Genomic DNA, 27129 nt, shown 5'->3' with positions numbered 1-27129 from the left:
ATGTCTACTTGGCAGCCATCCATTTTTACTGTTGGCCTGCTTCTGATTTTTCTTGTGCATTGATGGTAGTGATCAGCACAGGAAAGTGCCATAGAATGACTTGATATATGTTCGTAAAGTGGCATGGTTTTCTTATCGTTTTTGCTGTAACCCTCATTATAACCCACTTTACTGTTTAAATAAAAAATATGGGCTGAATCTTTGAATAAAGCTGGGAAACTGCAAAGCTGCCGCAAAGTGTGACTTTGCACTCCATTTTCTACTTTTCACACAGGGGTTGGGTTCATAGTGCATTTTGTGAGCTGTGCAAGGCGTGTGGGTGCAGAGGTGGACTGGATAAAAGGCCTGCTGCAGCTCTGAAAAACAGTAGCCAAGCTCTCAACGTTGTTCACATGGTCTCTACAATTCATTTTTCACCTCCCTCAACCCTTCACCCACCCCGTGCCATTTAAGCTCATCCGTAACTGCTTCATGCATCCATGTATGTCCCCCCCCCCCCATGCCTACACAGACTACCTATGTCACTCCATGGCACCTCTATGCCCTCCCTCCTCACCAATTAATCCTCCAATGCCACTCACCCAGTACTTACTATATATATATCCCCTAGAAGCAATGCAAAAGCAATGGGAATGATCTTGAAAATTATTGGGGAAAAGTAAAAGTAAACCTCCAATAGTCAAAGGAAACACAATGTAAATGTACAATCCTTTCTTTAAAAGAAACCAAGGGTAACCAACATCTGTATTCCTTTAAATGTCTATTAAACAACCAAAGAACCACATCAAAGACATGCACTGTCATTACAGTTCGTGCACCTAGTATTGTTTCAAGAATACCTGCTGAGCTGAAGCTTTCGAAACTCAGCCAAATATTCGTAATTGAGCAAAGTCATTTAAAAAAGGAGAGTATTTTGCTAAAATGATGATTACATACGGAGCTTACCTTTCTCCCAGGAAATGTTCCTGTGCAATTTTATGCTGCTTGCCTTCTGTGTGCACCATACATTTATGGTGTGCATGTTATTCCAGCATGTGCTCACCAGCAGGGGAAGTACTCACCACAGAATGGGAGCTTGCCTCTGGCATCATACTTAAAGCCCAACTGGTGTGGCAGGTCAAGTACTGCCAGTCAGCAACTGCTCACAGGCAACAAAACTAGCAGATTCTGCATGGGCATAGGTGGCACAGGTGACAATTCATGCAAATACAAATTTGCATTCCATTGCAGTACTATTTTAGTTACCACCCTGTCTGATCAACAGTCATTGGTTCTTGTAGCTCAAGTTACAGTCTATCCATCCTTAGCACTCTACGATGTTGGAACACTATCAGGGAGTGCTGCACTTTCCCTAATGCCTGGCGCAACACATCTCATTGTTCACTGTGGGGGAAAGCCTTCAAACAAAGAAAATGTAAACTTTATTGGGCAAAAGCAAAGAAATAACACAAACAAAGAGGGCTGCAGTTGTTTCTGGGAACAGGCAGGGACTATTTGCTTTCAAGCAGCAACAAATTTACAATCAGTGAATGACCACCACACCCAACTCCCATTTACTGGACCATGTATCAGTTATGTCATATCTGGACTATTGTGCCTAACACAGTAACAATTGATCATGCAGACAGTGATGTTCCTCCAGCTCAAAGTCCTTGTTTACCTCCGCGGAAAATTTATGCCATCCTCCCAGCTCACATTCCTTCTCATCTGCTTCAGTTGTGTAGGGCGTGGCATACTAGGATTGTATGGCACTCTCTGAAGTGTATTGTAAGGCCATCTCAAACCAATCCAAGCATTGGAACCTCATCTTCAGGAGGCTTATCATCTGCACTACCATTGCCCTGGTAGAAGGATGGGAGCAATGTATCTGCATTTGGTCTCAGGTGAGGGTTACATCACGGAGTCTTCAACCATGATCCTGCTTGTCTCCAGTCGTTATGTTGGTAAGACATCAAGCCTTTGAAATGAATTGGGAACAAGGAAGTTTTCAAGAATATAGGTGTCAGGCAATTCCCATTTTATTTGGCACAGACCTCTAAGAAATTTGATTGACAGTGACAGATGGCTTAGATGTTGGCGGACTGGGAGTTTTTTCTGTTTGTGTCTGTGTTGAGAGTGCCATGTTATAATGCAACACTGTGTGTATGGTCTATATGGTCTTACACTTGGGGGTAAACAACAATATTCCCTCTAAGCAGCACAACTGTCACTCCTGGAGGAAATGACATCAAGGATGTTGCACTACGAGCTTCCTGTCCCTCCTGCATGTCTCACGGAGATCTTCACCTGCATCATCATCTTGTTGTTCAGCATCCATTGAAGGATGATGCGAGTCCTAGACTTGCCAATCCGGATGCTTGCAGCCATTTTTCCTTGAACAATTGCGATTCAACTAAAATGGAAGGCAACACATTGTTGTCCTTGGCAGAGTTGCAAGCTTAGGCTGGTAATCCAGACCCTTGAAACTGTCGTGATCCTTTCTTTCTTGCATGTCTTATGATTCTATCAGTTCAGAGCTTCCACACATTCCCACACAACATTTTCGTTTAATTCTTCATCTTCCCATGATACACAGTCCACTGGACCTACAGCTTAGCCAGGCCAATAATCATGCTACACTATTTGTGCCCCCTTCCATCAAAGCCAGGGTGTTGTGACTCAGTTAATTACCACCCTTCTGCAGTAACCTGTGTATTCCAATGCACTATTGTCTCCCATTTCTGTATGTTGAATTGCTTCCCTTCACAATCACTGTCCCCTCTGCTCCCCAGCATGCTGACTCCAGTCTTCACAACTGATTTCCCAAGCATTTGTCCCTGATAACCCTGCTGACTTTCAATGATAGACCCCATGACTGAGGATGCCCCACCACCACCGCCCCCTCCCCAATACCTGGAAGATGTAATAGCAGCTGATGCATGGAAACACCACCACCTCCATGTTCGCCTCCAAACCATGCACAATTCCGACTTGGAAATGTATCACTGTTTCTTCATTGATGCTGGACCGAAATCCTGGAATACCTTTCCGAACAGCATTTGGGTATATCTACCCTCATTGACTGCATTTGCCACTTTCTTCAAGGCAATTTGGTCAGGGCAATAAATCGTGGCGTAACCCCCAATACCTGTATTCCATAAATGAATTTAGAAAAACATGTTTGTTATTAAAATATGCAAAAGTAGGCAGAGACTTGTTGATTGAAATAATATGTAGCTTTACATTATGCTTTAAAGCTGAATGTCAAAAAATTGGATTCTTAACATCATCTCTATAATGTGAAGCCCTGAAATGCTTATACGATTATTTAGTAACTCAAACAACCTTTGCTGTTTTTTGTACTTGCCGTGCAACTTCTGTGGCAAGCTGTGCTGTTGAATATTTTAATCAATTACAGTGTGAAGTAAAATTTCTATTACAATTTGTAAGTTCATACAAGTTATTATACTTCCTTTAAAAAAATCATATAATCAGATGCAAAGGAGGGTGAGACTGCATTGTAGTCATACTAACAGAGAACGTCATTTGTGAATTTAGCTGGAATGATTTTGTTGCAATGGAAGGAGCAGAACTCCTCTTGGAGAGAATAAATCGGGTGATGAGAAAATGGGCTTGAATCTTTCAGGAAACATGGAGTTACTTCAGAATGCATTGTGGCATGGCATGTTCATGGAGAGTTGAATGCCTTTTACTGGCAACATGCTTAACCATTTGTAAATTAGATAAACCACTATTGATGTCCACTCACTCATCGCTTTCAATTCTAATACTTCTATGTAGTTAAATCTAAAAAGCAGTAATCTAAGTGTATTTTGTACTGGCCGTGCTGTAGACTCGCTTGAAACCTTGAATACTATAATCAATTCTTAACAAGGTTCATGTCCACATTTGGACAATAGACTGAGAACCATAAAGGGACTAACCTCAGTGCAGGAGATCTGAGTTATGAGGGTAGATCAAAGGTGGGATATTCCTTCAATGGGATTGGTGGTAGAAGTTGATCATGTGGAACATAATCTCGCTGGTCCAAGTCCAAACCAACATCATTGAGACTGTGAACTTTCCACTGAGATTAGGTCAGGTCTTTGATCTTATAGCCCAAAAAACTTGTTGGAAATTTTACCATCCCAAAACAGACAATGTAATAAATAGGGTAATTGCTGATATAAGCTCACCTTATTGTTCAGAAATCACATTGTGAAATAATAATATTTGGATTCCTTTGCCTATTATCTGCCAATGTGTTGGTTTAATGAGGTTAATTATCTGATATTAAAAATTTGCTTAAAATTTATACCTAATGTTAACTTGTGTTGTTGTGCATTTACCATAGGAAGTAACGTTAAATTGTTTGAACATGACCGTATCACTGATCTTTATAAGCAGGCTGCTGTTATATTTTCCACTTGTTTTGTATTTCTGAAAGTAATAATCCAATTTGTCATACTTTATCAAAGACAATGGTTGCATCTTATTTTTGTCAGTCTGAATATTTTCTATGTACTTTGTAATCTAATGTTTTCCTCTTTCTTTTACAGTCAGGTTTGATCAGGACAGAAGAAGCTGATTACATTTTGACACCTCTACCTCAGCACCTTGCACTTAAGCACAATTACACAGCACCTAAAGGGCACCATCCACATGTCCTCTATAAGAGATCTGCAGAGCCAAAAGTGCACCATCAAAATAACGAGGTAACCATAAATCAAAGGTCTATGGGAATTGGATATTATGATCATAAGTATCGACACCAACACCGACGTCGTAATGACTACAAGCATGGACAACTTCAAAAGCAACACTACTGCGGAAGACGCAAGAAATGTATGTAAGGGAAGTATTTTATTTTCTTTATCAAATTTTAGGTCTTTCTGTTGCACTGAATAACTGATAAATTAACAGCAATATGGGAATTTTATTGAAAAATGCACAAATTTCACAAACCGAGAAGTAAATGTTGAAAGTTTGTAGTCATCAGCTGAACCCAAGATCAATGTAACACAGTCGCTCCTAGAATCAAATTTAATGTTGGTGATGGAGGTCTTGACACATTCTTAGATTGCATTAGTTGCTCACTTAATGGTCTGAATTAGTGAATGGATGGGAAAACCATTCATGAATCTGTCCACCCCGGATTTTATTGGTGAAAAGGCACCAGAGGCCCAACTGCTCTCTTTCCCATCCAATAAATGCTCCAGTTTCCACATCCACAGCCAGGAGGAATTACATTTCACTCCTAACTTCAAACAAAAGTTATACTTCAAGCTAACTTCTAAAGTCAATTATTGTTGATTCAAAATTTTCTTTTTGATGTTTGTGCTTAATACTTAACACTTATAACTCCAACTGGATAAGGAAAAGCAAAGCTTTTCTTTTATAGGATGCAGTGAATCCCAGGAAAGCAAAGACGCAAGCAGTTGATGGTTTGGAAATAGTTAAATGCCAATGATGCTTTAAAATTGGAGGCCTGCTTTCTTTTGTTTAGCTTAACAAAGCCAGAAAGTCAGTGCAATGCAGTCCTTACTTTTTTTTTCTATTTGCTCAAGTGGGTCTTGATGGGAAGAACAGCATTTTATTGCCAATACCCAACTGCTGGAGGATAATTCAGCTACATTGCTGTGGGTCTGAGTTTGTGTGTTGGCAAGACCACGTAGGATCAGTAAATTTATTTCCCTAAAAAGACAACAATCAACAGTTGTTATATGGTCACATTAGACTAATGTCTTACTCCAGATTCTCATTGAATTCAAATTCAAACATCTGTCATGGTGGGATTCAAATCCACGTCCTCAGAACATTAGCTGGGGTTCTGGATTATGAGAACAGTAACTTTATCACTGTGGAGAAAGTGAGGGCTGCAGATGCTGGAGTTCAGAGTTGAGAGTGTGATACTGGAAAAGCACAGCAGGTCAGGCAGCATCCAAGGAGCAGGAGAATTGACATTTTGGGCATAAGTCCTTCATCAGGAAGAGCTGATGAAGGGCTTATGCCCGAAGTGTCAATTCTCCTGCTCCTCACATTATCACTGTGCCATGGACTCCCATTGGCCTAGGTGACTTTCTCAATTCAAGTTTCAAAAAGCTTGATTTCACCAAAGAGAAAGCAACAAAATAATTATTTAATAGCGCATTAAAATCTTCAAAACTGGTACTTCAGTCACATTTGTAAATCAATGTTCAAATGCAACTGAAAAATTATCTTGCTGTTTTATAGAATTAGGATATTACAGATTTTTCTTTAAAAGATTGCACAAGGTGGTGTCATAATATAATCCATAGTTTTGGAAAACTAATGAAAAACAGATTGGGTAACAAATTCGGAAGAGAATATTGACAGTCGGTTTGATGTCCTAAATTATTGTGTTAGCCGCTTCTGCAATAATGTTGATTCTTTTCATTCATCAAAATGTATTTGCTACTGCACTTTCATTTTATTACTTGAAGGCATCATGAAGTGAGGAGGTTTAGCTAAAGCTTTTCCTCTCCAGGTTGAAGACTGTGAGGTAGAAAGCCATTATATCTTGGGCCTTCATATTTGATCAGGAGTACAGAGACATGACGTTTTACATCTCTGCAAACCTGACTGGGGAAAAAAGGATCTGGAAGGTTAGAATTCTGTTCAGGGTTGTCCAGGATTCAGGCCAGTCAACCACAGAACAACAGCAGAGGATGCTATGTGCAGAATTGGACTCCATGGAAAGGCTGTCTTAGTGTATGTGCACTGCACTTGCATATTTAATTGAAAAAAGATAAAGCAAAAGAAAAATCCCCCCACCGTCATACCTCTCCACCCCGGGTTACCCTTCTTTGCACCACTTAATTCCATTCATCACGATTTTCTTCAAGTCACACCAGCCCACTCATGGTTAGACCAGAGAGAATAGGATTAGAAGTAAGCCATTTGGCCCCTTAAGCTTACTGATCAAGAATCCATCTGTGCTTTCCATGATAACCCGTGGTCCCATTGCCATTTACAGTCCCTATGGCAACTTAAAACTTACTCATGCCAACGAATGCCCTTGCCTTCTGAAATTTCGTCCAATCACGTGAACTCATCTGGTATCCACCATGGAAGAACTCAGAGCACATGCAGAGATAAAATCAAATCAATTTCCACCAGATAAAGCTCTAAATCATATTAGATAACATTGTATAAATAAAGATTCTTATGCTACATTTACATTTATGAAGCCTTTAGCTTTTGTTAAATTACAACAAACATTTTACTCCATTGCAACAAGCATTTGAATTCATAGTCCCATATCAAATAGCAAAGCCGTGTCGGTCAGACTGTGAAATTGGAAGGCACCCACTGTGATAATGGATGCACCTGAAATCAGTCATTCAGCACTAGTCTAGTCATGGAAATCATTGAGCTTGTGTCCATTGACAGAGCGAATTGGCAGTCAATCTTTTTTTTTCAACTCACCAGACATTTTGGTTTCAAGGATATAAAAGGCTGTAGTTTTAAATGCTTTAACAACTTGTCAGTTAGCCTTGGCTGATGCCTTGGACAGTCATGGAGAGAGCCTTGGCTGATGCCTTGGACAGTCTTGGAGAGAGCCTTGGGTAGATGCCTCTGACAGCTTTGATAGTTGATTTTACAAAGTTCATTGACAGCCCCAATGAGCTTGATGTTAACTAGTTTATGCACTTTTAATATACATGTATTTTTAAACAATTCTAAATGGTATCTTGAACAACCACAATGTTCAGCTTCAATTCCAATTTTTTTTTAACAAAGTTTTGGAAAGAAACAGGCGAGGCGATGACTTTGCAAAATGCTTTTGTTTCTGTTTAAGCATAAACTATGTCAAAACATTTTCCTTTTATGCAACAAAAACAGAAATTGCTGGAAAAGATCTGGCAGCATCTGTGAAGAGAAATCAAAATTAACATACCAGACCCGAAACATTAAATGTGATTTCTCTCCACAGATGCTGCCAGACCTGCTGAGCTTTTCCAGCAACCTCTGTTTTTGTTTCTGATTTACAGCATCTGCAGTTCTTTTGATTTCTTTTTGTGCAACCAAACAAATTTGTTGGGGTATTGCAAAAATTGAAAGTAAAAGGTCTGGAATATCCCTGGAACCATTCTCATTCAACATACTAACTTTGCCAAGTGCAGTGAAAATCATATTTATGATACCATTAAAGGTATTCATTTCCTCAGCCAGCTACTCAAACCTGATTTAGGTTGTGGCAGATGAGCATCAAAATTAGCTGGTAAAAGGATAGGAATCATCAGGGAATCTTCCCCATGCGTTACCACTGTTGATAATTTCATTGCTTTCCAAATGCTGACTGTATGAAGTGACGGTATTTGTGCTTAGTTGCCTGTTGACAACATAGAGGATATTGAGAGAAAGTGAGGACTGCAGATGCTGGAGATCAGAGTCAAAAAGTGTGGCACTGGAAAAGCACAGCAGGTCAGGCAGCATCTGAGGAGCAGGAGAGTCTACGTTTTGGGCATAAGCCCTTCATCGTCTGGACTCGGGACATTGTAAATTCATGAATAATTGTAGGCAGAAGGGTGTAGAGATTGGTGGATTTTGCACTCAAATTCTGTGTGTGTATCATCGCGGCGTGATCACCTTCAATCATTAATTTTTCATGCTCGGTGTCACCACAGAAGTATGTGAGCTGGCAACTTGCTAATTCCAGGGGCCTATACATGAAGTAGAAGCATATTCTTTTACTGTGCTGATCAGGAGTCTAATATTTGTTTTAGAGTCTCATTCCATGTTAGGCAAAAGCTTAACTGAATATGCAGTGCATGTGCTTCATCCACTTATTCAAGGGCTTCAACAGCCAAAAGCAATGGTTTTTTTGAATCTAAACAAGAGCTAATTTGGCACAAGGACCAAACGGCATGAACCTCCTCATCCCATAACACTTTGCTTGCTAACTATCTTAATATCCTGCCATTAGTCATTAGTGTGAAGAAGAATTAGATCAGTTAAGACTGTAGTCACGGGAGTTTGGAAAGATAAGAGGGTGTCACAGAGGAACATATGAAATTCTACCAGGATTAGACCAGGAAGGAAGAATATTGGAAGAATGTTCCTGATTACTGGGGAATCCAGAAGAAGGGATCACATCTAAAGAGTCAAGGTAGGCCACTTAGGACTGAGATGAAGAAGAATTTCTTCACCTAAAGACTGCAGAGACTGTGGAGATTTCTGCTACAGAAAGTGATTGAAACCAAAATATTGAATGTTCTCAAGAAAGAGTTAGATGTCGTTCTTGGGGCTAAAGGGATCAAAGTGTATGGGGTAGAAAGTAGGAACAGGGTATTGATTTGGATGATCATACTGAATGGCAGAGCAGGCTCAGAGGGCTGATGGCCTACTTCTGTGCCTATTTTCTGTTTCTATGGCTCCTCTCCTTGCCTTTTGGTTATCTCTGATTGCAGCTAAAGATGCCTGAATGTCTGCAGCTCCTCTTTTAACTGCAGGTAAAAGCCATGAAGAAGCTGGTGTGATGCCTCAACTGACTAGCTGTGTGCTATGAGCATAGGTCCAGTTTCCAGCTCTAAGTTTGTGCTACCCCATTCCAAACTCCATCCTTAGAATGTGTTGGTCTGGTGGAATGTTATTCTGCTGTTGCGCAATCATGGTTGGTAGAGTTTAAACTGATCTTTACATTGATGCTAAGAAGACTGTTGCTCCTCAGTATATTTATTCATCTGATGATTCCATGCAAAATGCAAGTGTAGCTTCCCAAAATACCTTTCCTACCTACAGACAATTCATCCAGGATACTGTTGCTGTCTGACAGGTTTCAGTATCAGTCATGAGATGTGGGTGTCACTGGCTAGCCTTAAGAAAATAATGATGAGCTGGGTCCTTGAACCACTGCAGCAGTTTGTGTTGTTCCAGGTTGGTCTGGAAGGTGCTGTCTTGGGGAATTTCTGCAATACGTCTTGTAGCTAATACCCACAGCTTTTACTGTGTGTTGATGGAGGAAGTGAATGTGCGCAGATGTGTCAGTCATGTGGGTTGCTTTCTCCTCGATGGTGTGGAGCTTTCCGCATTGTTGGAGTTGCACCCATCAGACAAGTGGGGAGTATATATCACACTTTTGACTTATGTGGACAGCATTTGAGGAGTCAGGAGTTGAGTTATTTGCCACAAATTTCATCTTTTTATTTGTTCGTGATGACCTGACAATCGAGTAGGGAGAATGTTACTTGTCATTTATCACCCAGAGCCTGGATATTATCCAGATCTTGCTGTTTTTGGATATGGACTGTTTCACCATCTGATGAGCCACAAAGGGTGCTGAACATAATGCAATCATCAACAAATATCCCCATTTCTGACCGAGGGACCACCCTGTCCTTGGACATTGCCCTGAGGAACTCCTTCAGAGATATCCCTAGCAGGGATGAATTACTTAGAGATAGTGAGAACTGCAGATGTGGAGATCAGATTGGATAAAGAGTGGAACTGGAAAAAGCACAGCAGGTCAAGTAGCATCAGAGGAGGAGGGGAATTGACGTTTCAGATCGGAATCCGATGAAAGGTTCTGACCCGAAACATCGATTTCTCTCCTCCTGTTATGCTGTTTGATCTGTTGTGTGTTTTTCCAGCTCTGCTCTTTATGTACAGGGGTGAATATCTTCCCCAACAGCCACAGCAATTTTATCGTTGTGCTTGGCATCACTGCAACGAGTGGAAACTTGCTTCCCTAGTGCTCATTCAAATGTGGCTTTTCATGCCAAGAGCAGTCCCTCACACCTCACCTCACCTCTGGCATCCATCACTTTGTCCATGTTTGAACCAAGGCTGTAGTGATGTCAGGAGCAGAGTGGCGCTGGTGAAACTGAAACTGTGATATCCCAGCAGCTGCAGCATGGTTGTTGAAAGTCAGCAAACGTCCAATGAAAAAAATGGGAGATGGCCTTAGAAAATGCCCAAGAATAGGTCTGGGCTACGGGCCCAGCTTTGGGCTGTGGCACCTTGGCTTGGGTGGCAGCCTCTGAATTGGCTGACTGAGAGGCGAAGGTAATTTTGGAATAGCAGTGGTGGAAGCACGGATCCTGTCATGCTGAGAGGACGTTAGGTTTGTGCAGCACTGTCACTGTCACTCTCTCAGGACATTGCCCCGGCTACTCTCTTTGCTGGAGGGCAAACTGCTGGTTTTCTGTGAGAGCCAACATGCCTTTTTCAGCAACGACATGTTGGCAGTAGTTCAAGCCCGTCTCCTAGCAGATAGGAATCTCAAAACCTCAATCTGAACTTTTAGTGCAGCACTAATGCATTAATAGACCTCAATCTGTACTGCAATGAAGCTGCAGTAGTGGCATGTATGGATTCGGCATGTAGTTTTGTCAGGAAGGTGTCTACTCTTTCCTCAGACAAAAGGATGAGTCAACATCTGCACAATGCCCTACGCAGTGATGGAACCAGACTCTTGCATGTTCCTAACTAGTGACTGGATGCTCTCTGCCAATTCTGCCACTGCATGAAGCATCTTGATGCTCATTGTCAACAGTGTTCTTTAGTAGTCCACCTCAGCAAGGTCCTTATCTGAGCTATTCCAGCAGAAGTGGACTGAGATTTTGTACCCTGGAGAGTTTGTGTAGTAGTTATCCCATCACCCTGTCCTGCAGCTCATTAAGTGAAACACAATGTGCAAATCTTGATTCTAAGCCTAGCCTCTTCAGTAGGGGTACGCAATGCCAGCATCTGACGGTGTTTTTTTGTTGAACTTCTTTCCTCCTTTTGCCTTTCCACATGGAACTTCTCCATTTGAGCGACCAGTTGTCCTTGACTGTCTGAAAGCGCAACAGTATTTTTGGAGGGGGGGTGTAGAGAATGGATGAGGGAGAAGGATTACACTCTTCCAGTTTCCATTTTATTGCTTCCTTCAGGATGAGGGTAAGGAATGAATGGACAAAGCTTATGGGATAGCAAGTTACCATCCTGGATAACCTTCAGCAATGTTGGGTACCAATGCTTTAGCGACATTGTTGTCTCCTATTCTGTGAACCGTTCCTCGAGGGAATAGAGGTGTGTAAATCTCTCCTGTTGATACTGAGGAAGGAGGAGGAATGTCAGTACTTGGGTGTCAGTATTGTTGGGCAATATGCCTATTACAGCTGAATGGTTGTAGTTTTGTGGAGGCAGGTGGAGTTGTGTGTGCAGTTTGCTTGATTTTTAGATACAGTCTAGGGATGTCCATGGTGACTCCTAAGAGTATGCTTTAATGAGCAATAAGAGGTGGGATGATATGGGGCTGAGTTATGAAGTTGCAGGCACTTACCTTGAATCAAGTTATTACACCTTTGCTGCCAATGCTCTATGCGCTGCACTCATGCCTTTAGTCACAATTACCACATCCTTCCCCCATTCCTACAGAGACTAGATCTTGAGGGCAAGTCTTCATTGCAGGCTTCCATCTCTGTGATGAATATGTTCGGGGCATCATCTGAAGTTGTTTGTTTGGTTTGTTGTTCTCATCCTCCCCCATCAGTGCCAAAATCAGATCGCCCAGGAATTTGCACCACTTTGGTGCAATTTCCCTTCTGTAAGGACTTCTTCCGTGTGAAGCGATGGTTACCTGCACCACAGAGTCTCAATACAATGTTACTCGGCCCCCTGTGGTTCACAAAGGTTACTGGCAGCTCAGTAGAGTCCAGGGCAGGTGGGAGCTGCTCATTACCTCGCTATAAACAAGCTGGTGCATGAATTTTATATGTCATCCAAAACCTTTCCAAAGAGCATGGCAAGGTCATGAATTGCAGTTACTGTACCCAAAAATCACTAATTCAGCAGGAACTGGGGCACAAACTGCTGTCGTCTTGTATCTCAGCATCAGATTTTATGCCACACTAGCTGGTTATTTCAGCACGTTGATTCCTCCATATTTACTGCAGGAAACAACATTTCAAAGCACACTGAGTTAGGAACACACTGTCTTGAGGTTTCCTCTAAATGTTGGACATTTAGATTGATTTTCTTACCGAGAATTCCAGCAGATCTCCACTACAACCACAATAGGTTGAAAGAAATTCCGTGGGCATTCAGGAGCTATTTTGCACATTCCATTTTCAAGGGAAGTGCTGATTAGCAGATTTAAATATTCTGGAGTAGATATTTGCTGATTTTTGGCTTGTCCATGTATGATATTTCATACACGACTCAAATAAATGAATTAGCAGGTACCAAATTCTGAGAATTTGATTCTCAGTGGCTCAGTGGTTAGCACTGCTGCCTCACAGCACCAGGGTCCTAGGTTCGATTCCAGCCTCTGGCAACTGTCTGTGTGGAGTTTGCACATTCTCCCCGTATCTGTGGGTTTCCTCCGGGTGCTTCGGTTTCCTCCCACAGTCCAAAGATGTACAGGTCAGGTGAATTGGCCATGCTAAGTGTTAGGTGCATTAGCCAGAGGGAAATGGGTCTGGGTGGGTTACTCTTCGGAGGGTCGGTGTGCACTTAGGCTGAAGGGCCTGTTTCCACACTGTAGGGAATCTAACCTAAACCTCTCCAGTATCATTGTTTCAATTTGTAGATCCGAGTAAATTTTATTTTAGCTAAGTAGGTGAATTTCTGCAACTTTTTATCTATTTACAGACAGCACTTGCTCTCTGCAGTTCTTTAGAATTCAAAAATTCTTTAAAAACCACTGCATGATTTATTGACCATTCTTTTTCTGCAGATATGCCAAAACCCCCAGAAACAGACATGTATATTCTCCCAGATGAGTATCGGTTCTTACCCAGGAACAAGCGGTCCTTGTTCAAGATGCGGAAGAATGAAAAGCTTAATGTGGAAACTTTAGTTGTGGTGGACAAGAAGATGATTGAAAACCATGGCAGTGAAAACATAACTACTTATGTGTTAACTATACTAAATATGGTAAGGCTGAGTAAATAAATATATTTCATTCCAATCAACCTCATATTTACTGGCAAAAATACTATCCAACATTGGTGCAAGGTGCATTCTTCAAAATTGGTGTTCTCCATTAGTCTTGCTATTCATTGCATGTATCGATTAGTAAATTAGAGCTGTTCATTTTGATGTAACCAAGTCCTGAGGGACGAATATGTTCCTCTCTTTTGATTCTTAAAGTTGTTTGTAAGAGTGTTGACTATTTCTTAATTTTATGTTTCCTCAATTTTCTATGTAATTGTGCATGCATAAAGCTATTTGAAGAAATGAGGCAGACAGATCTCTTGAGTTGCTGCAATTAAGGAGTTTGTTTTTATTGTAAACTCTTTGAAGTAATGTGTAAAACGTAAAAAGAGAACAACCCAACCTGAATCCTTCGTGACACATGGACGGAGACTGACACATATATACAGAGCAAGTTACAGGATGGGGAGGTGGCGTTTTTCAAGTGCATAAGTAAATAAACTTTACATTATGAGCTTCATTTGGTGGCTTTAAAGCCCAGTGGTGATGTGGCCAATGTAAGCTATTCTTCTGGAAGCTACTTAAAAAGAGACTATCTGTCCTTTCCCAAAGTGGATGCAATGGCATTGGAAGTTCCATTTATGTTTAATTTCATTTTGTAATTCCAATTTGTAACACAGTTAAAGTACAATCTTAGAGAGCTAGTTGAGAGAGAGTTGGTGTTGGCATTCCATCCTGCAACCAGCAAACAAGCTTGCAATTATGTATTTTCACAAGGGGGAGTTTTGGTTGTGTAATAACTGACTAGTATAACACAGTAGGGGCATCCTGTGTTAATGAAGAGTTTCGGTATCTCGTTGTCAAAGCTATTATGATGCCATTGAAACGAGGGAACTTTCAGCATCCTTTTACATAATGGGCTTCGGTAAGTTTATTTTTAATTCTGCTCATTTGTGCAAGGCAGTTTCGTTTTGTCAGTTTCAGGTAACCTAATGAATATCAGTAGCGGTATACAATCCTTGATCTGAAATGCTTGGAACCAGCTGGTTTTCAGAATTCGGAATTTTTCGAATTTCGGAAAAGGTGACAGTTTGACGGTGAAATTTTAAAAATATCTTACCAAGGGCACCAAGGTCCCAGGTTCAATTCCAGCCTCAGACGACTGTCTGTGGGGAGTTTGCACATTCTCCCCGTGTCTGTGTGGGTATCCTCCGGGTGCTCCGGTTTCCTCCCACAGTTCAAAGATGTGCAGGTTAGGTGAATTGGCCATGCTAAATTGCCCATGGTGTTAAGTGCATTAGTCAGAGGGAAAAGGGCCTGAGTGGGTTACTCTTCGGAGGGTCGGTCTGGACTGGTTGGGCTGAAGGACCTGTTTCCACTATGTAGAGAATTAAAAAAAAAACAGCATACTCACTGTGAGTACTACGGGCCCTGAGACAGGATTGAGGCCTGTCGGTGCTGGGCCACGCCCCCCCCGTCACATCTGAGTGACCCGCATCGAGTGGGTGTGGAGTTGGATTAACTGTTTGCACACCAAACAACCTTGTTAATGAAATAAAAACTTCACAAAACCACCTTTGGATTTTGGAGCTTTTCACATTTCGGGATTTTGGATAAATGGGTGTCTCCCTGGACCTGAGCAATGTTTAATAAACATGTATTTTGTAATTCTGTGATGGAAGGCATGCAAACTAAAGAATTTGGTTTTGTGGTTAGCTGACAGTTGTCAGTTTTCACAAAATAGTTGAGGTGCATAAGCGACAGGCAGCATCACAGGGACAACTGAGCAACATTCAAATGTATTCAGCCTTCGTTTTGAAAGATCTGTTGGAACAAAATGTTGAAAGGAATCTAGTGTTACTGGCAGAAAGTGAACCTTGCAGGAGATTGGCCATGACTTGGAAGATCTATGAAATACCCGACTGCAATGTTTTCAATAATGGCAGACCAGAGATTAAGCAAAGCAAAAGCCTGAATGCAGAAGCCATAGAGATCCGTCAATTCATTTCCCTCCAGTCTCTCAGAGACAATTTACTCTGGAAAATATTAGTGCAGCTTTTGAGCCTTTCAAGGCTGCTCCACCATTTGGTAAGATAGTGGCTGATCTGTTTGTGGTCTGAACTCTGCGTTGCTCTATTCCACTTGTACCCTTTGAACCCATGTTTATCAAAACAAAACTCTAATTCTGCTTTGAATAAATTCAGTGATCCAATCTTCCCCTTTCTCGAGGGAGGAGAATTCCAGACACTAATAACCCTCTGAGCGATAAAAATTTTGCTTTTCTCCATTTTAAATGGGAGACTGTGGTTTTTATTCTTAAACTAGTCTCGTCTCCCTCCACCACAAGGAAACATCACCCAGTATGCACACTATCCAGTCCCCTCGAGATTTTGCATGTTACAAAGAAATTGCTAATGACTCTTACCTCAATTTTGTTGCTTCATGATTTAAGCTCTTTATCCGAGGAATGAGTTGGGTGAGCTTTCTCTGAACTGGTTCTAGTGCAAATATATTGTTTCCCAAATAAGGAGACCAGAAGCATGCACCGTTTTCAAATATGGCCGAACCAAACAGCTGCAGTAAAGTTTATCTGTTTTATATTTCATTGTCCTTGCAATAAATACCAACCATGACTTGCCTTTTTGACGGCTTGTTCTTTCTGCATACCAATTTTTTGTGATTCATACACAGAACGTTCAGAACTCTGTACTAATGAATTATGCGAGTTCTTCTTATTTCAGTTTTCCCGCTCACTGTGGGCTAGTTTACATTTTCCCACAATGCATCTCATCTGCATATTCTTAATGCAATCTCTTGGCATGTCTCTATCCTTTGCAGACCCTCTACCTCCTCTTGAGACAGAGAATGGAATGGAATCCTTATAGGAAGCAGGTGGCGAGGCAGCATATTCAAAGTAACTGTGAAGATATGAGTTTATGGAAAATATTTATTGATAACTATTCCTAGAAAAGGAGACAAGATAATTCAGGGACCAGCTTCATAGAAGAACATTTCTGCAATTGCATAGCTGTCTGGCAGACCATTAAATTTTAGGAATCAAAATGTCCTTATTTGAGTATGCGAACAATTTGAATTTCTGTCTGAATTTATTTTTGGGGGTTTTTGACCTTTTACTTAAGTAGATCTTGTGTGATCATGTGAGCATCTTGTACACTGTCCTGCAAAATACTATAGTGATTTGAGTCAAAACACTTTAAACATTAGACATTTGAAATAGAGTGATGTCTGTAGTTGTGACATCAACTGTGAAGTAGTGGGTCTTCTGTAATTAAAGGTATTGATGTACTGAAAGTCCTTTTATGGATAAACAAGAAACATCAAATGATTCACTTCTAGTGATGTGTTGTAAAAATCTGTGATGCTGTAAGTAAAATCCCAAACATTCCATATATTTAGCGCAGTTTGTGATATAGAGGCTACAACCAAGTTTTAGGGTGACATCTTGACTTTTGTTTTAAACTTGTTGCATATTTTTAAGTGTTGATTTTATATCTTCTAAAACATTTTAAATCAAAACAGTGAGTGGAGATGTGGAGAATGTGAGGACTGCAGATGCTGGAGATCAGAGTCGAGAGTGTGGTGCTGGAAAAGGTTAGGCAGCATCAGAGGAGCAGGAGAATCGATGTTTCGGGCATAAGCACTTCTTCAGGAATGAGGGGCTGCTGAAGGGCTTACGCTGGAAACATCGATTCTCCTGCTCCGCGGATGCTGCCTGACCTGCTATGTTTTTCCAGCACCACACTCTCGACAGTGGAGATAATGAGTTCTTTTTCAGGTAAAGTAGATGGAAAAGCAAGTTGAGAGAGGGATATATACCATTCACAGTGATATTGGTAGGTTAAAATGTTGGTAAATGGAGTGTAATGGAAAATGTGAAATTCATTTTGGCAGGGGGAACAGAATATTATTTAAATGGAAAAAAAACTGCAGAAAGCTGTAACGCAAAGGGATTTGGGGTACTTGTGCACAAAATACAGAAATCTAGCTCCCAGGATGAGCAAGAAATCAGGAACACTAATGGAATGCTGGCCCTTATTTCAAGGGACTTGTGTACAAGAGTAGAGAAGTCTTACTGCAACTGTAGAAGGTGCTGGTGAGACCTCATTTGGAGTAATGTGAGCAGTTTTTGTCTCGGTATTTAAGGCAAAATATTGCTTAATTGGAGGCAGTTCAGAGAAGGTTCACTGGGATGATCCCTGGTGTGAAGATATTATGTTATGAACAAAGGCTAAACAGTTTCAGACTGAACTCCCTGAAGTACAGAAGAATGAAATGTGATCTCATTGAAACACACAGAATTCGTAAGGAGCTCCTCAAGCAAAATGCTGAGAGGATGTTCCCATCATGGGACAAGAGGGCATAGTCTCAGAATAAACGAGCAGCAATTTAAAACTGAGATGAAGAAGACTTTCTTCTCTGAGAGTTGTAGTCTTTAAAATGTCTTGCCACAGAGAGCTGTGGGGGCAAGGCCCTTGTGTAGATTTAAGGCTGAGCTAGATCAATTCTTGATTGGTAGGGCAGTTGGGGGTTGTGGATGTGAGGAGTGTTGGATCAGCCATGGTTCCATTGAATGGCGGGGCAGGCTCAAGGGCCTTATCCTGTCCCTATCTTAGGGGCTTATGTTTCTTGAGCGTTTTGCATTGTGATTTTCGTTCACTAACTTTCAATCGAGACTGTTTAAAAAAAATGCATTATTTTGTTTTTGTGCTTGTAGCATTCCGTCAATGAAATGTGACACAGACATAAATCTACAATTTTTCTTTTGCCTCCTTCAAGGTGTCCACTCTGTTTAAGGATGGCACGATAGGAGGAAACATAAATATTGTAATCGTTGGGATTGTCCTGCTTGAAGAAGATCAGGTAACAATTTCAAATTAAATTAGATAATCCTTGATGTGCTGTGTTTTGTAATGTGTATGTATACAGTCAATTTGTACAAATTATTTTCTCTAAACTACCACTAATGCTTTTTCCACCCGTAACAATGCTCAGCCTCCCCACTTTTTCAGTTAAGCTTCTGCTGAGACCTATATTTCATGTCTTTTTTGCTTCTGGGCTTGACCATTCCAATACCTGAACTCTTAGTCCTAGCTCTCAGCTGTCCACACATCAACCCATGCGTACTGACTTACAGTGGCTCCTGCTCAGGGAATGCCTTGATTTTAAAGTCTCCATCTTTGCTCTTACATCCTTCTTGACCTTGCCCCTCGCCATCTCCGTAATTTACTCCATCCCCACAGCACTCTTGAGCTACCTCGCCTAATTCGAGTGTCTTGAGCATCCCTGATTTTAATTGCTCCACCGATGGTGGCCATGCTGACAGTTTCCCATAGCAATCAACTTCTGGATTTCTGCCCTTTACCTCGCTTCTATTATTTATGGCACCGCTTGAAACCTAGCTCTTTGACAAAGCTGTTAGTCAACCAGCTATTATGTGGCTATTGTCATATTTCATAATGCTCCAGCAACCTGCCTTAGGATATATTTTTATGTTAAAGATGCAGTACAGATATAAGTTGATATTGTTGAATTATACTCATGTTTTGGTTCTGTTAGATCATGGTGACAGTGCTCTTCATAAAAGGTTTAGAATCTTACACCTGTATCCCTCAAATTTATTTCCTCTTGACTTCTCCAGAAGAATGTTAAATATGTGCCCATTATCTTGTTGGCATTGCTTTCTGGTGTCTGATTTGACTTAGTCTTAATTTGATACTTTCGCAATTGCCATTAGGAATTTCATGTAAGGGGATAATTTGCAAATTCCAGCGTTGCCTTAAAGTTGCAACATTGTCAACACATTCATCCTTTCATGAAGCACTGAACCACTTAAATGAACTACAGAAACTGTCTATGCAAGCTTGTTGCCTACCATCCTTGCTCATTTGATCTTTCACAGTTATTTCACTAAATAAAGCAAATTGGACGGGCCAATTTATGACCTCCTTTGAACTTAATTCTTTTTCCTTTGCCTTTTTAATTTGACAGCCAGGTCTTTTAATAAACCATCATGCAGATCGCACTTTGAACAGCTTCTGTCAGTGGCAGTCGGGATTGGTGGGCAAAGATGGTAATCGTCATGATCATGCCATTCTGCTGACAGGCCTTGACATTTGTTCTTGGAAGAATGAGCCTTGTGATACTTTAGGTGAACTCATTAAATGGTTTTGATACTTAATAAGTTATGAAACACATTTTCCATGCAAAATGTGAAGCAGTCATCTCTTTAGCACAATGTGGAGTGAGGTGAATTTATCTGTGATTCTGAATCCCGAAAGATTTCATGTTCTGCAACTCGTTGCACCACATTACACGGCAAAACCAATTTTCACAATTGTCTTATTTTAGTGGGTTTAGCAAAGATGTGAGAACAGCAGAACACCAGTGAGAAGAGCAGATAGAGAAAGAAAGCAGAAATCCGCAATGGGTGATTTGAATTCTAAACAAAAGCTTTGTTTTTACTCGGATGATTCATGAAATAGCTCAAGCTTCACTCACCTCAATCATTGTGTCTTTCAATTGTGCTACCTTAATATACTCAATTCCTATCTCATGCAAATTTGTTTTATTAAAAGATGTGCTTCATATCATTTGATATGTGTGACTGATATTGATATGTAGTGGTATTAATGAGAATAGTAAAAATAAAAGAAAATATTACAGATTAGAAAGCTCTTAGTTAAACTCATCTTGGCCTCGATTCTCCACCATAGTACTGTCATTGTTAATGGCTCATAGCAACGTGATAAACATTCCCAATATTCTGGAAGACTTTGAAGTCATTGTTCCCGTCTTCCAACTTCTATTCAGAAAACAAAATAGAAGGTTTCTTCCAGTTAAATAGATTGATATGACAATGTTAAGAAAATTAAATTGATATCTCTGCTTAATACCTACTAAGCCATTGCAACCACCTTCTGTGTGAGATTTTTGAGTCCTGTCCAGAAAAAGACTTCAGTTCTGCATCATCATGCTCCATCAGTCCATTCAATCTGAACCTTTAAATGCGGAACACTAATCTTGCATGAAGTCCCATCTCTTTCTCTCTCTCTCTCTCGCGCGCGCGCACACACACACATACACACACACTCTTTCTCTCTCTTAAACAGTGCCCTGATTTTTAACATTTTCATTTTTATTTTCAAATCTTTCCATGTCCTCACCTCTCCTCTCTCCTTCAGCCCATCTTGAGATATTTGTGCTCATCTAATTCTGGCTTCACCAGTATCCTTGATTTTAAAGACTGTTATGGTGCAGTGATAGTATCCCTGTACTGGACCAGAAGGTTTTATGTCCTATGTGGTAGGGTGGAAGGTATGTCATGACGTGTCTGAACAGGTTTTTTAAAGTACATGATGTTATTAATAATATGCTTATGAACCTAATGCTTAGGTTTATCAATTCAACTATGATTGCTTTACATTAGATTTTGTTCTTCTATTAAGTGGCATGTGGAGTCACAGGTAGACAGGGCTGTGAAGCACACTGGCTTTCATCAGTCAGGGCAATGAGTGTAGAAGTTGGGAAGTTATGTTGCGTTTGTACAGGACTTTGCTGAGGTTGCATTTGGAATATTGTGTTTGGTTTTAGTCCCCTTGCTATAGGAAGGGTGTTATTAAACTGGAAAGAGTGAAGAAGAAATTCACAAGCACGTTGCCAGGGCTGAACGGCCTGAGTTATAAGGAAAAGTTCGACAAGCTAGGACTTTTTTCTTTAGAGCATAAGAGACTGAGGAGAGAATTTTATAGATCATGAGAGGCATGGATAGGGTGAATGCATTCCCAGGGTTGGGGAATTGAGGACTAGAGGGCATCAGTTTCAGGTTAGAGGGGAAAGAATAAAAGCAAACTTGAGGGGCAACCTTTTTACACAGAGGGTGGTACACATATGGAATGAGCTGAGAGCAGAAGTAGTTGAGGCAGGTACATTAACAACATTTAAAAGGCATTTGGACAAATACATGAATAGGAAATGCTTAGAAGGATATGGCAGAAGTGGGTACTGCAGATGCTGGAGATTAGAGTCAAGATTAGAGTGGTACTAGAAAAGCACAGCAGGTCAGGCAGCATGCGAGGAGCAGGAAAATCGACGTATCAGGCAAAAGCCTCGGATGCTGCCTGACCTGCTGTGCTTTTCCAGTGCCACTTTAATTTTAGAAGGATATTGGCCAAGTGCAGGGAAATGGGGTTAGCATGGATGGACATTTTGGTCGGCATGGACCAGTATGGGCCGAAGGGCCTGTCTCCATGCTGTATGGCTTGATGAATCTACCAATTGAAGGGAGATGTGAAGGGAGCTGAAAGCTCTCCATTCTGATACAGAGTTTCAAACATCATATCATAATGTTATTTATAGTGCAGAAGAAGGTTGCTTGGCTCATTGAGTTTACATTGATACTTTGGGGAGAAATCTGGTCAGTGCTATTCTCTCTCTTGAATTTAATAGCCCTACAAGTTTTTCTTTCAAATACATATTGAGTTCCCCTTTTGAAATTATTGATTTCGAAATCACCACTCTTGTGGTTGGCAGAGTGGGGGCAATAATTTTCAGAATCCAACCCGATGAAAGTATTAGTTTAGTTTCCCTACAGTGTGGAAACAGGCCCTTTGGCCCAACCAGTCCATAGTGACCCTCCAAAGATTAACCCACCCAGACCCATTTCCCTCTGACTAATGCACCTAACACTATGGACAATTTAGCATGGCCAATTCACCTGACCTGCACACCTTTGGACTGTGGGAGGAAACCGGAGCACCCAGAGGAAACCCACGCAGACACAGGGAGAATGTGCAAACCCCACACAGACAGTCGCCCAAGGCTGGAATTGAACCTGCGACCCTAGTGCTATGAGGCAGCAGTGCTAGCCACTGTGCCACCCCCAATAATCAATGATGACTTTACAGTCATCAATTGATAGTGGTTGCACAATCAGCATTAGACTCATATTAAATTCCAGATTTTATTAAATTCAGATTTCACCATCCACATGGCAGGATTTGAACCCATGCTTCCAGAACATTAACTTGGATTTCAGGACTATGAGTCCAGAGACATTACCACTACACCATCACCTCACCCATTTAAACCCCTATTTGCACCATACAAAGGTGATTTGATTGATCTATTGTCACGTGTACCGAAATACAGTGAAAAGATCTGGTTATGAGCAGTATAGGCAGATCATAGTAAGCAAGGATGTACAGAACAAAAAGACTTAGACAGAGGCATGCAGGTTACATTACACAGGACGTGTGCAAGGTGAGACCACTGTTAGCAAGATTAGCATTATTTGAGGCTGGAGAGAGTCCATTCACCAGTCTAATAACAGTCGGGAAGAAGCTGTTCCTGAACCTCTTAGTGCATGTGTTCAGGTTTCTATATCTTCTGCCTAATGGAAGAGGTTGTAGGAGAACATTACCAGGATACAATGGGTCTTTAATGATTTTAGCAGAAAGTGAGGACTACAGTTGCTGGAGATCAGAGTTGAGAATGTGATGCTGGAAAAACACAGCCGATCAAGCAGCATCTGAGGAGCAGGAGAATCAACATTTTGAGCATAAGCCCTTCATCAGGAATGAAGCCATATTCCTGATGAAAAGCTTATGCTCGAAACGTAGATTCTCCTGCTCCTCGGATGCTGCCTGATTGGCTGTGCTTTTCCAGCACCACACTCTCGTCTTTGATGATATTGGCAGCCTTTCTGCAGCAGCTAACCATGTAAATGGAGTCCATACATGCCAGATTAGCTTCTGTGATGGTCTGGGCTGTGCGCACCATCTTCTGTAGTTTCTTATAGTCCTGGGCAGAGCAGTTGCCATACCAGGCTGTTATGCACCCCGTCAGTCTGCTTTCAGTGGTGCATCTGGAGAAGTTGGTGAGGGTCCTTATGGACATGCTGAATTTTCTGAGCCACCTGAGGACGAAGAGAGATCGTTGTGCCTTCCTGATCGTCACATCTACTTCGGAAGTTCAAGACAGGTTGTAGTTATTGTCACTCCGTTGTTACACTTGAATGTTGAGGCAAAGGTAAATGCCATATCTGTACTGTGTTCATACCAAGGATTGCATTTTCCTGTGGTTGTTAAAAGTAATTAAAACATTGGCACAAATTTGGAGAAAAAGATCTTCTTTATACTCTGTTTGTCAACAGGAGAAAAACCCATGTGGTTGACAAAATCATCTGGATCTTTGCCATATTAAATATCTTACTTTTTCCTCTTTTTGGACCTCAAATTCAGTTGTGCACAAAGCCTCCAGATAAATGTACCAATTAGTCTTTTAACATCATTATAGACTCCAGCATTTGACTCCTGACATTGTACCTGGAATGAACCGTGTGGTGCATATTCATGTACAGACTTATCTTATTTTGTTTTCCTTGCTTAAAGATTATGAAGGTGTGATTAATTTTGTTCCCAAAAATGTTTTCATCATAGTTTAAAAGGAGAAAGACATATATAACGATTACGGTTAAGGGGATAACTGTATTCTATGTGACCATAGAGTCATAGAGATGTACAGCATGGAAACAGACACTTTAGTCCAACTTGTCCATGCCGACCAGATAGCCCAACCTAATGTAGTCCCATGTGTCAGCATTTGATCCATAGCCTTCCAAGCCCTTCCTATTCATATCCCCATCTAGATACCTATTAAATGCTGTAATTGTACCAGTCTCCACCACTTCCTCTGGCAGCTCTTTCCATATACATACCACCCTTTGCATGAAAACGTTGCCTTTTAGGTCACTTTTATATCTTCCCCTCTCGCCCTAAACCTGTGCCCTCTAGTTCTGGACTCCCCCACCCCAGGGAAAATAACTTGTCTATTTATCCTATCCATGCCCCTCATGATTTTATAAACCTCTATAAGGTCACCCCTCAGGCTCCGACGTTCCAGGGAAAACAGCCCCCAGCCTATTCAACCACTCCCTATAGCTCAAACCCTCCAATCCTGGCCCAGCTTTGTAAATCTTTTCTGAACCCTTTAAAGTTTCACAACATCTTTCCAATAGGAAGGCGACCAGAATTGCACGCAATATTCCAACAGTGGCCTAACCAATGTCCTGTACAGCTGCAAAATAACCTCCCAACTCCTGTACTCATTGTTCTGACCAATAAAGGAAAGTATACCAAATGCTGTCTTCACTATCCTATCTATCTACAACTCCACTTTCAAGGAACTAGGAATCAAAACACCCTGTGGATTCCTGGCCGTGGTGTCATAGGAAACTACTGGTGGTCCTTGTGATTTGCCCATGAACACCATGACACCAATAACGAGGGCATGTACCAAAATGGTGAGACATGTGTGAAACTGTACAATGTAGATGTTCCTTTCTTCTGTGCCCGTGAATTGGCATTGAACAGATACAGAGAAAACAGAAAGGGTGGAAATCAGGTACTGCCCCATTGCATTACCTTGGACTTTCTTGGATCTGCTGCAAACTGGCACACACTTACACCCATAACAGATACTGCAGCAAGAGGGGCCATTCATTGCCTCCCACCTCATTTTATATTGGGTCTGACAGAAGCACCTATCAGAAGCTAGAACAAGTGGCTGGTCCAGTCACCAAATCAGATAGCGTGCAGGAATCGTGCTGCCAGGCTAACGGAGCTATGACATTATATTTTGAAACATCCCCAGAACCATTTCAGGCACTGGGATCTTTCTGGCTGGTGTGCTTTACTCTAAAGTCTGAAAGAAAAATGTAGTTGCAGAAATCCAGATCCGCCTGATTTTTTTTGTTTAAACACTTTATCCAAACAGGACCAGGTTTATATCATGCTTATAAATGGAGAAGAAATGTAACACAACTGGCTTCTTCAGAAGGGCAGAGTTCCTGAAGGGCGCACACAGGAAATTATTCCCTACGTCTACACATGGGAGGGCAGAGCAGTCACACTAAACAATTTCATGATGTATTCAGGTTTCACTGTATCTGAATTCCCTGAACCTGATGATAAAGTCATTTGCTATTCCTACGGAATGATTAAATTGAACTTTTTCATACAATGTAGACTTTCGAAAAGAATACATGAGCATTGGCATGGTCTAGTTTGAAATATTGTCTTTCCTGGAATGTATTTTTAACTTCATTGCATGAGGAATTGAAATCAATGAAATGCGTATGGGACTGATTCTGTAATTGGTGAGCAAATGACTTAGTAAGATTATTGCCCACTGTTGCTCAGGTCAGCACAGCCAATGAACAGCAAAAATGTGTACTGTCAGTGTGGAGTTCACACATTCTCCCTGCGTCTGCATGGGTTTCCTCCGGGTGCTCCAGTTTCCTCCCACAGTCCAAAGATGTGCAGATTAGGTGAATTGGCCATGCTAAATTCCCTGTAGTGTTAGGTGGATTAGTCAGGGGTAAGTGTAGGGGAATGGGTCTGGGTCGGTTGCTCTTCGGAGGGTCGGTTGCTCTTCGGAGGGTCGGGTGTGGACTTGTTGGGCTGAAGGGCCTGTTTCCACACTGTAGGGAATCTAATCTAATGTTTAATGTAGAAAAATGTCCCAAGCAACTTCTCAGAAGTTTAACCAGAGTGAACCAAGGTAAGGGATGCTAAAAAAATAGTAAAAGAGGTTTGTTTCAGGGAATGCTTTAAAGGAGAACGGTAAAATAGAATGTCTTGTGGTAAGGAAAAGAATTCCCAGGCTCTAGGTGTAGACCATAAGCTACAGGAGAAAGAGTCAAACATTCAGCCCATTCAGCTCACAGTGACATGGTGGCTCAGTGGTTAGCACTGTTTTCTTACAGTGCCAGAGACCTGGGTTCGATTCCCACCTCAGGTGACTGTCTGTATGGAGTTTGCATATTCTCCCCATGTCTGCGTGCTTTTCCTCCGCGTGCTTTGGTTTCCACCCACCATCTAAGGATGTACAGGTCAGGTGAATTGGCGATGCTAGATTGCCCATAGTGTTTAGGGGTGTGCAGGTTAAGTGCACATTAGTCTGGGATAAACGTAGAGTAGTAGGAGAATGGGTCTGGATGGGCTACTCTTTAGAGGGTCGGTGTGGACCTGCTGGGCCAAAAGGCTTGTTTTCACAATGTAGGGATTCTATGATTCAGCCCATTGAGTTTTCTCCATCAGTCAACAAGATCATAACTGATCTGATAATTCTGAACTTCATTTTCCTATCCTTCCCCCATAATCCTTGATTCCCTTACCGATTTAAAAATCTATTTCAGCCTCAAATACACTGAATGACCCATCATTTTCAGCCTTCTGGGGTAAATAA

General features: G+C 41.3%; 1 protein-coding gene across 1 annotated transcript in view; it reads left to right on the top strand.

Moving 5' to 3' along the window:
- LOC122550229 (A disintegrin and metalloproteinase with thrombospondin motifs 16) overlaps positions 1-27129 on the top strand; it is a 229647-nt gene that overhangs the window by 63864 nt on the left and 138654 nt on the right. The window contains exons 4-7 of the mRNA XM_043690988.1: positions 4539-4824; positions 13664-13863; positions 18661-18744; positions 19873-20048. Of these exons, the coding sequence (XP_043546923.1) occupies positions 4539-4824; positions 13664-13863; positions 18661-18744; positions 19873-20048 (746 nt within the window). The remainder of the gene's footprint in view (positions 1-4538; positions 4825-13663; positions 13864-18660; positions 18745-19872; positions 20049-27129) is intronic.

The sequence above is a fragment of the Chiloscyllium plagiosum genome, chromosome 5 (genome assembly GCF_004010195.1).
Source record: "Chiloscyllium plagiosum isolate BGI_BamShark_2017 chromosome 5, ASM401019v2, whole genome shotgun sequence".
In the NCBI taxonomy this organism is placed as follows: Eukaryota; Metazoa; Chordata; class Chondrichthyes; order Orectolobiformes; family Hemiscylliidae; genus Chiloscyllium; species Chiloscyllium plagiosum.
The sequence above is the reverse complement of the archived record's forward strand: the minus strand, read 5'-3'. Positions and strand labels throughout refer to the sequence as shown.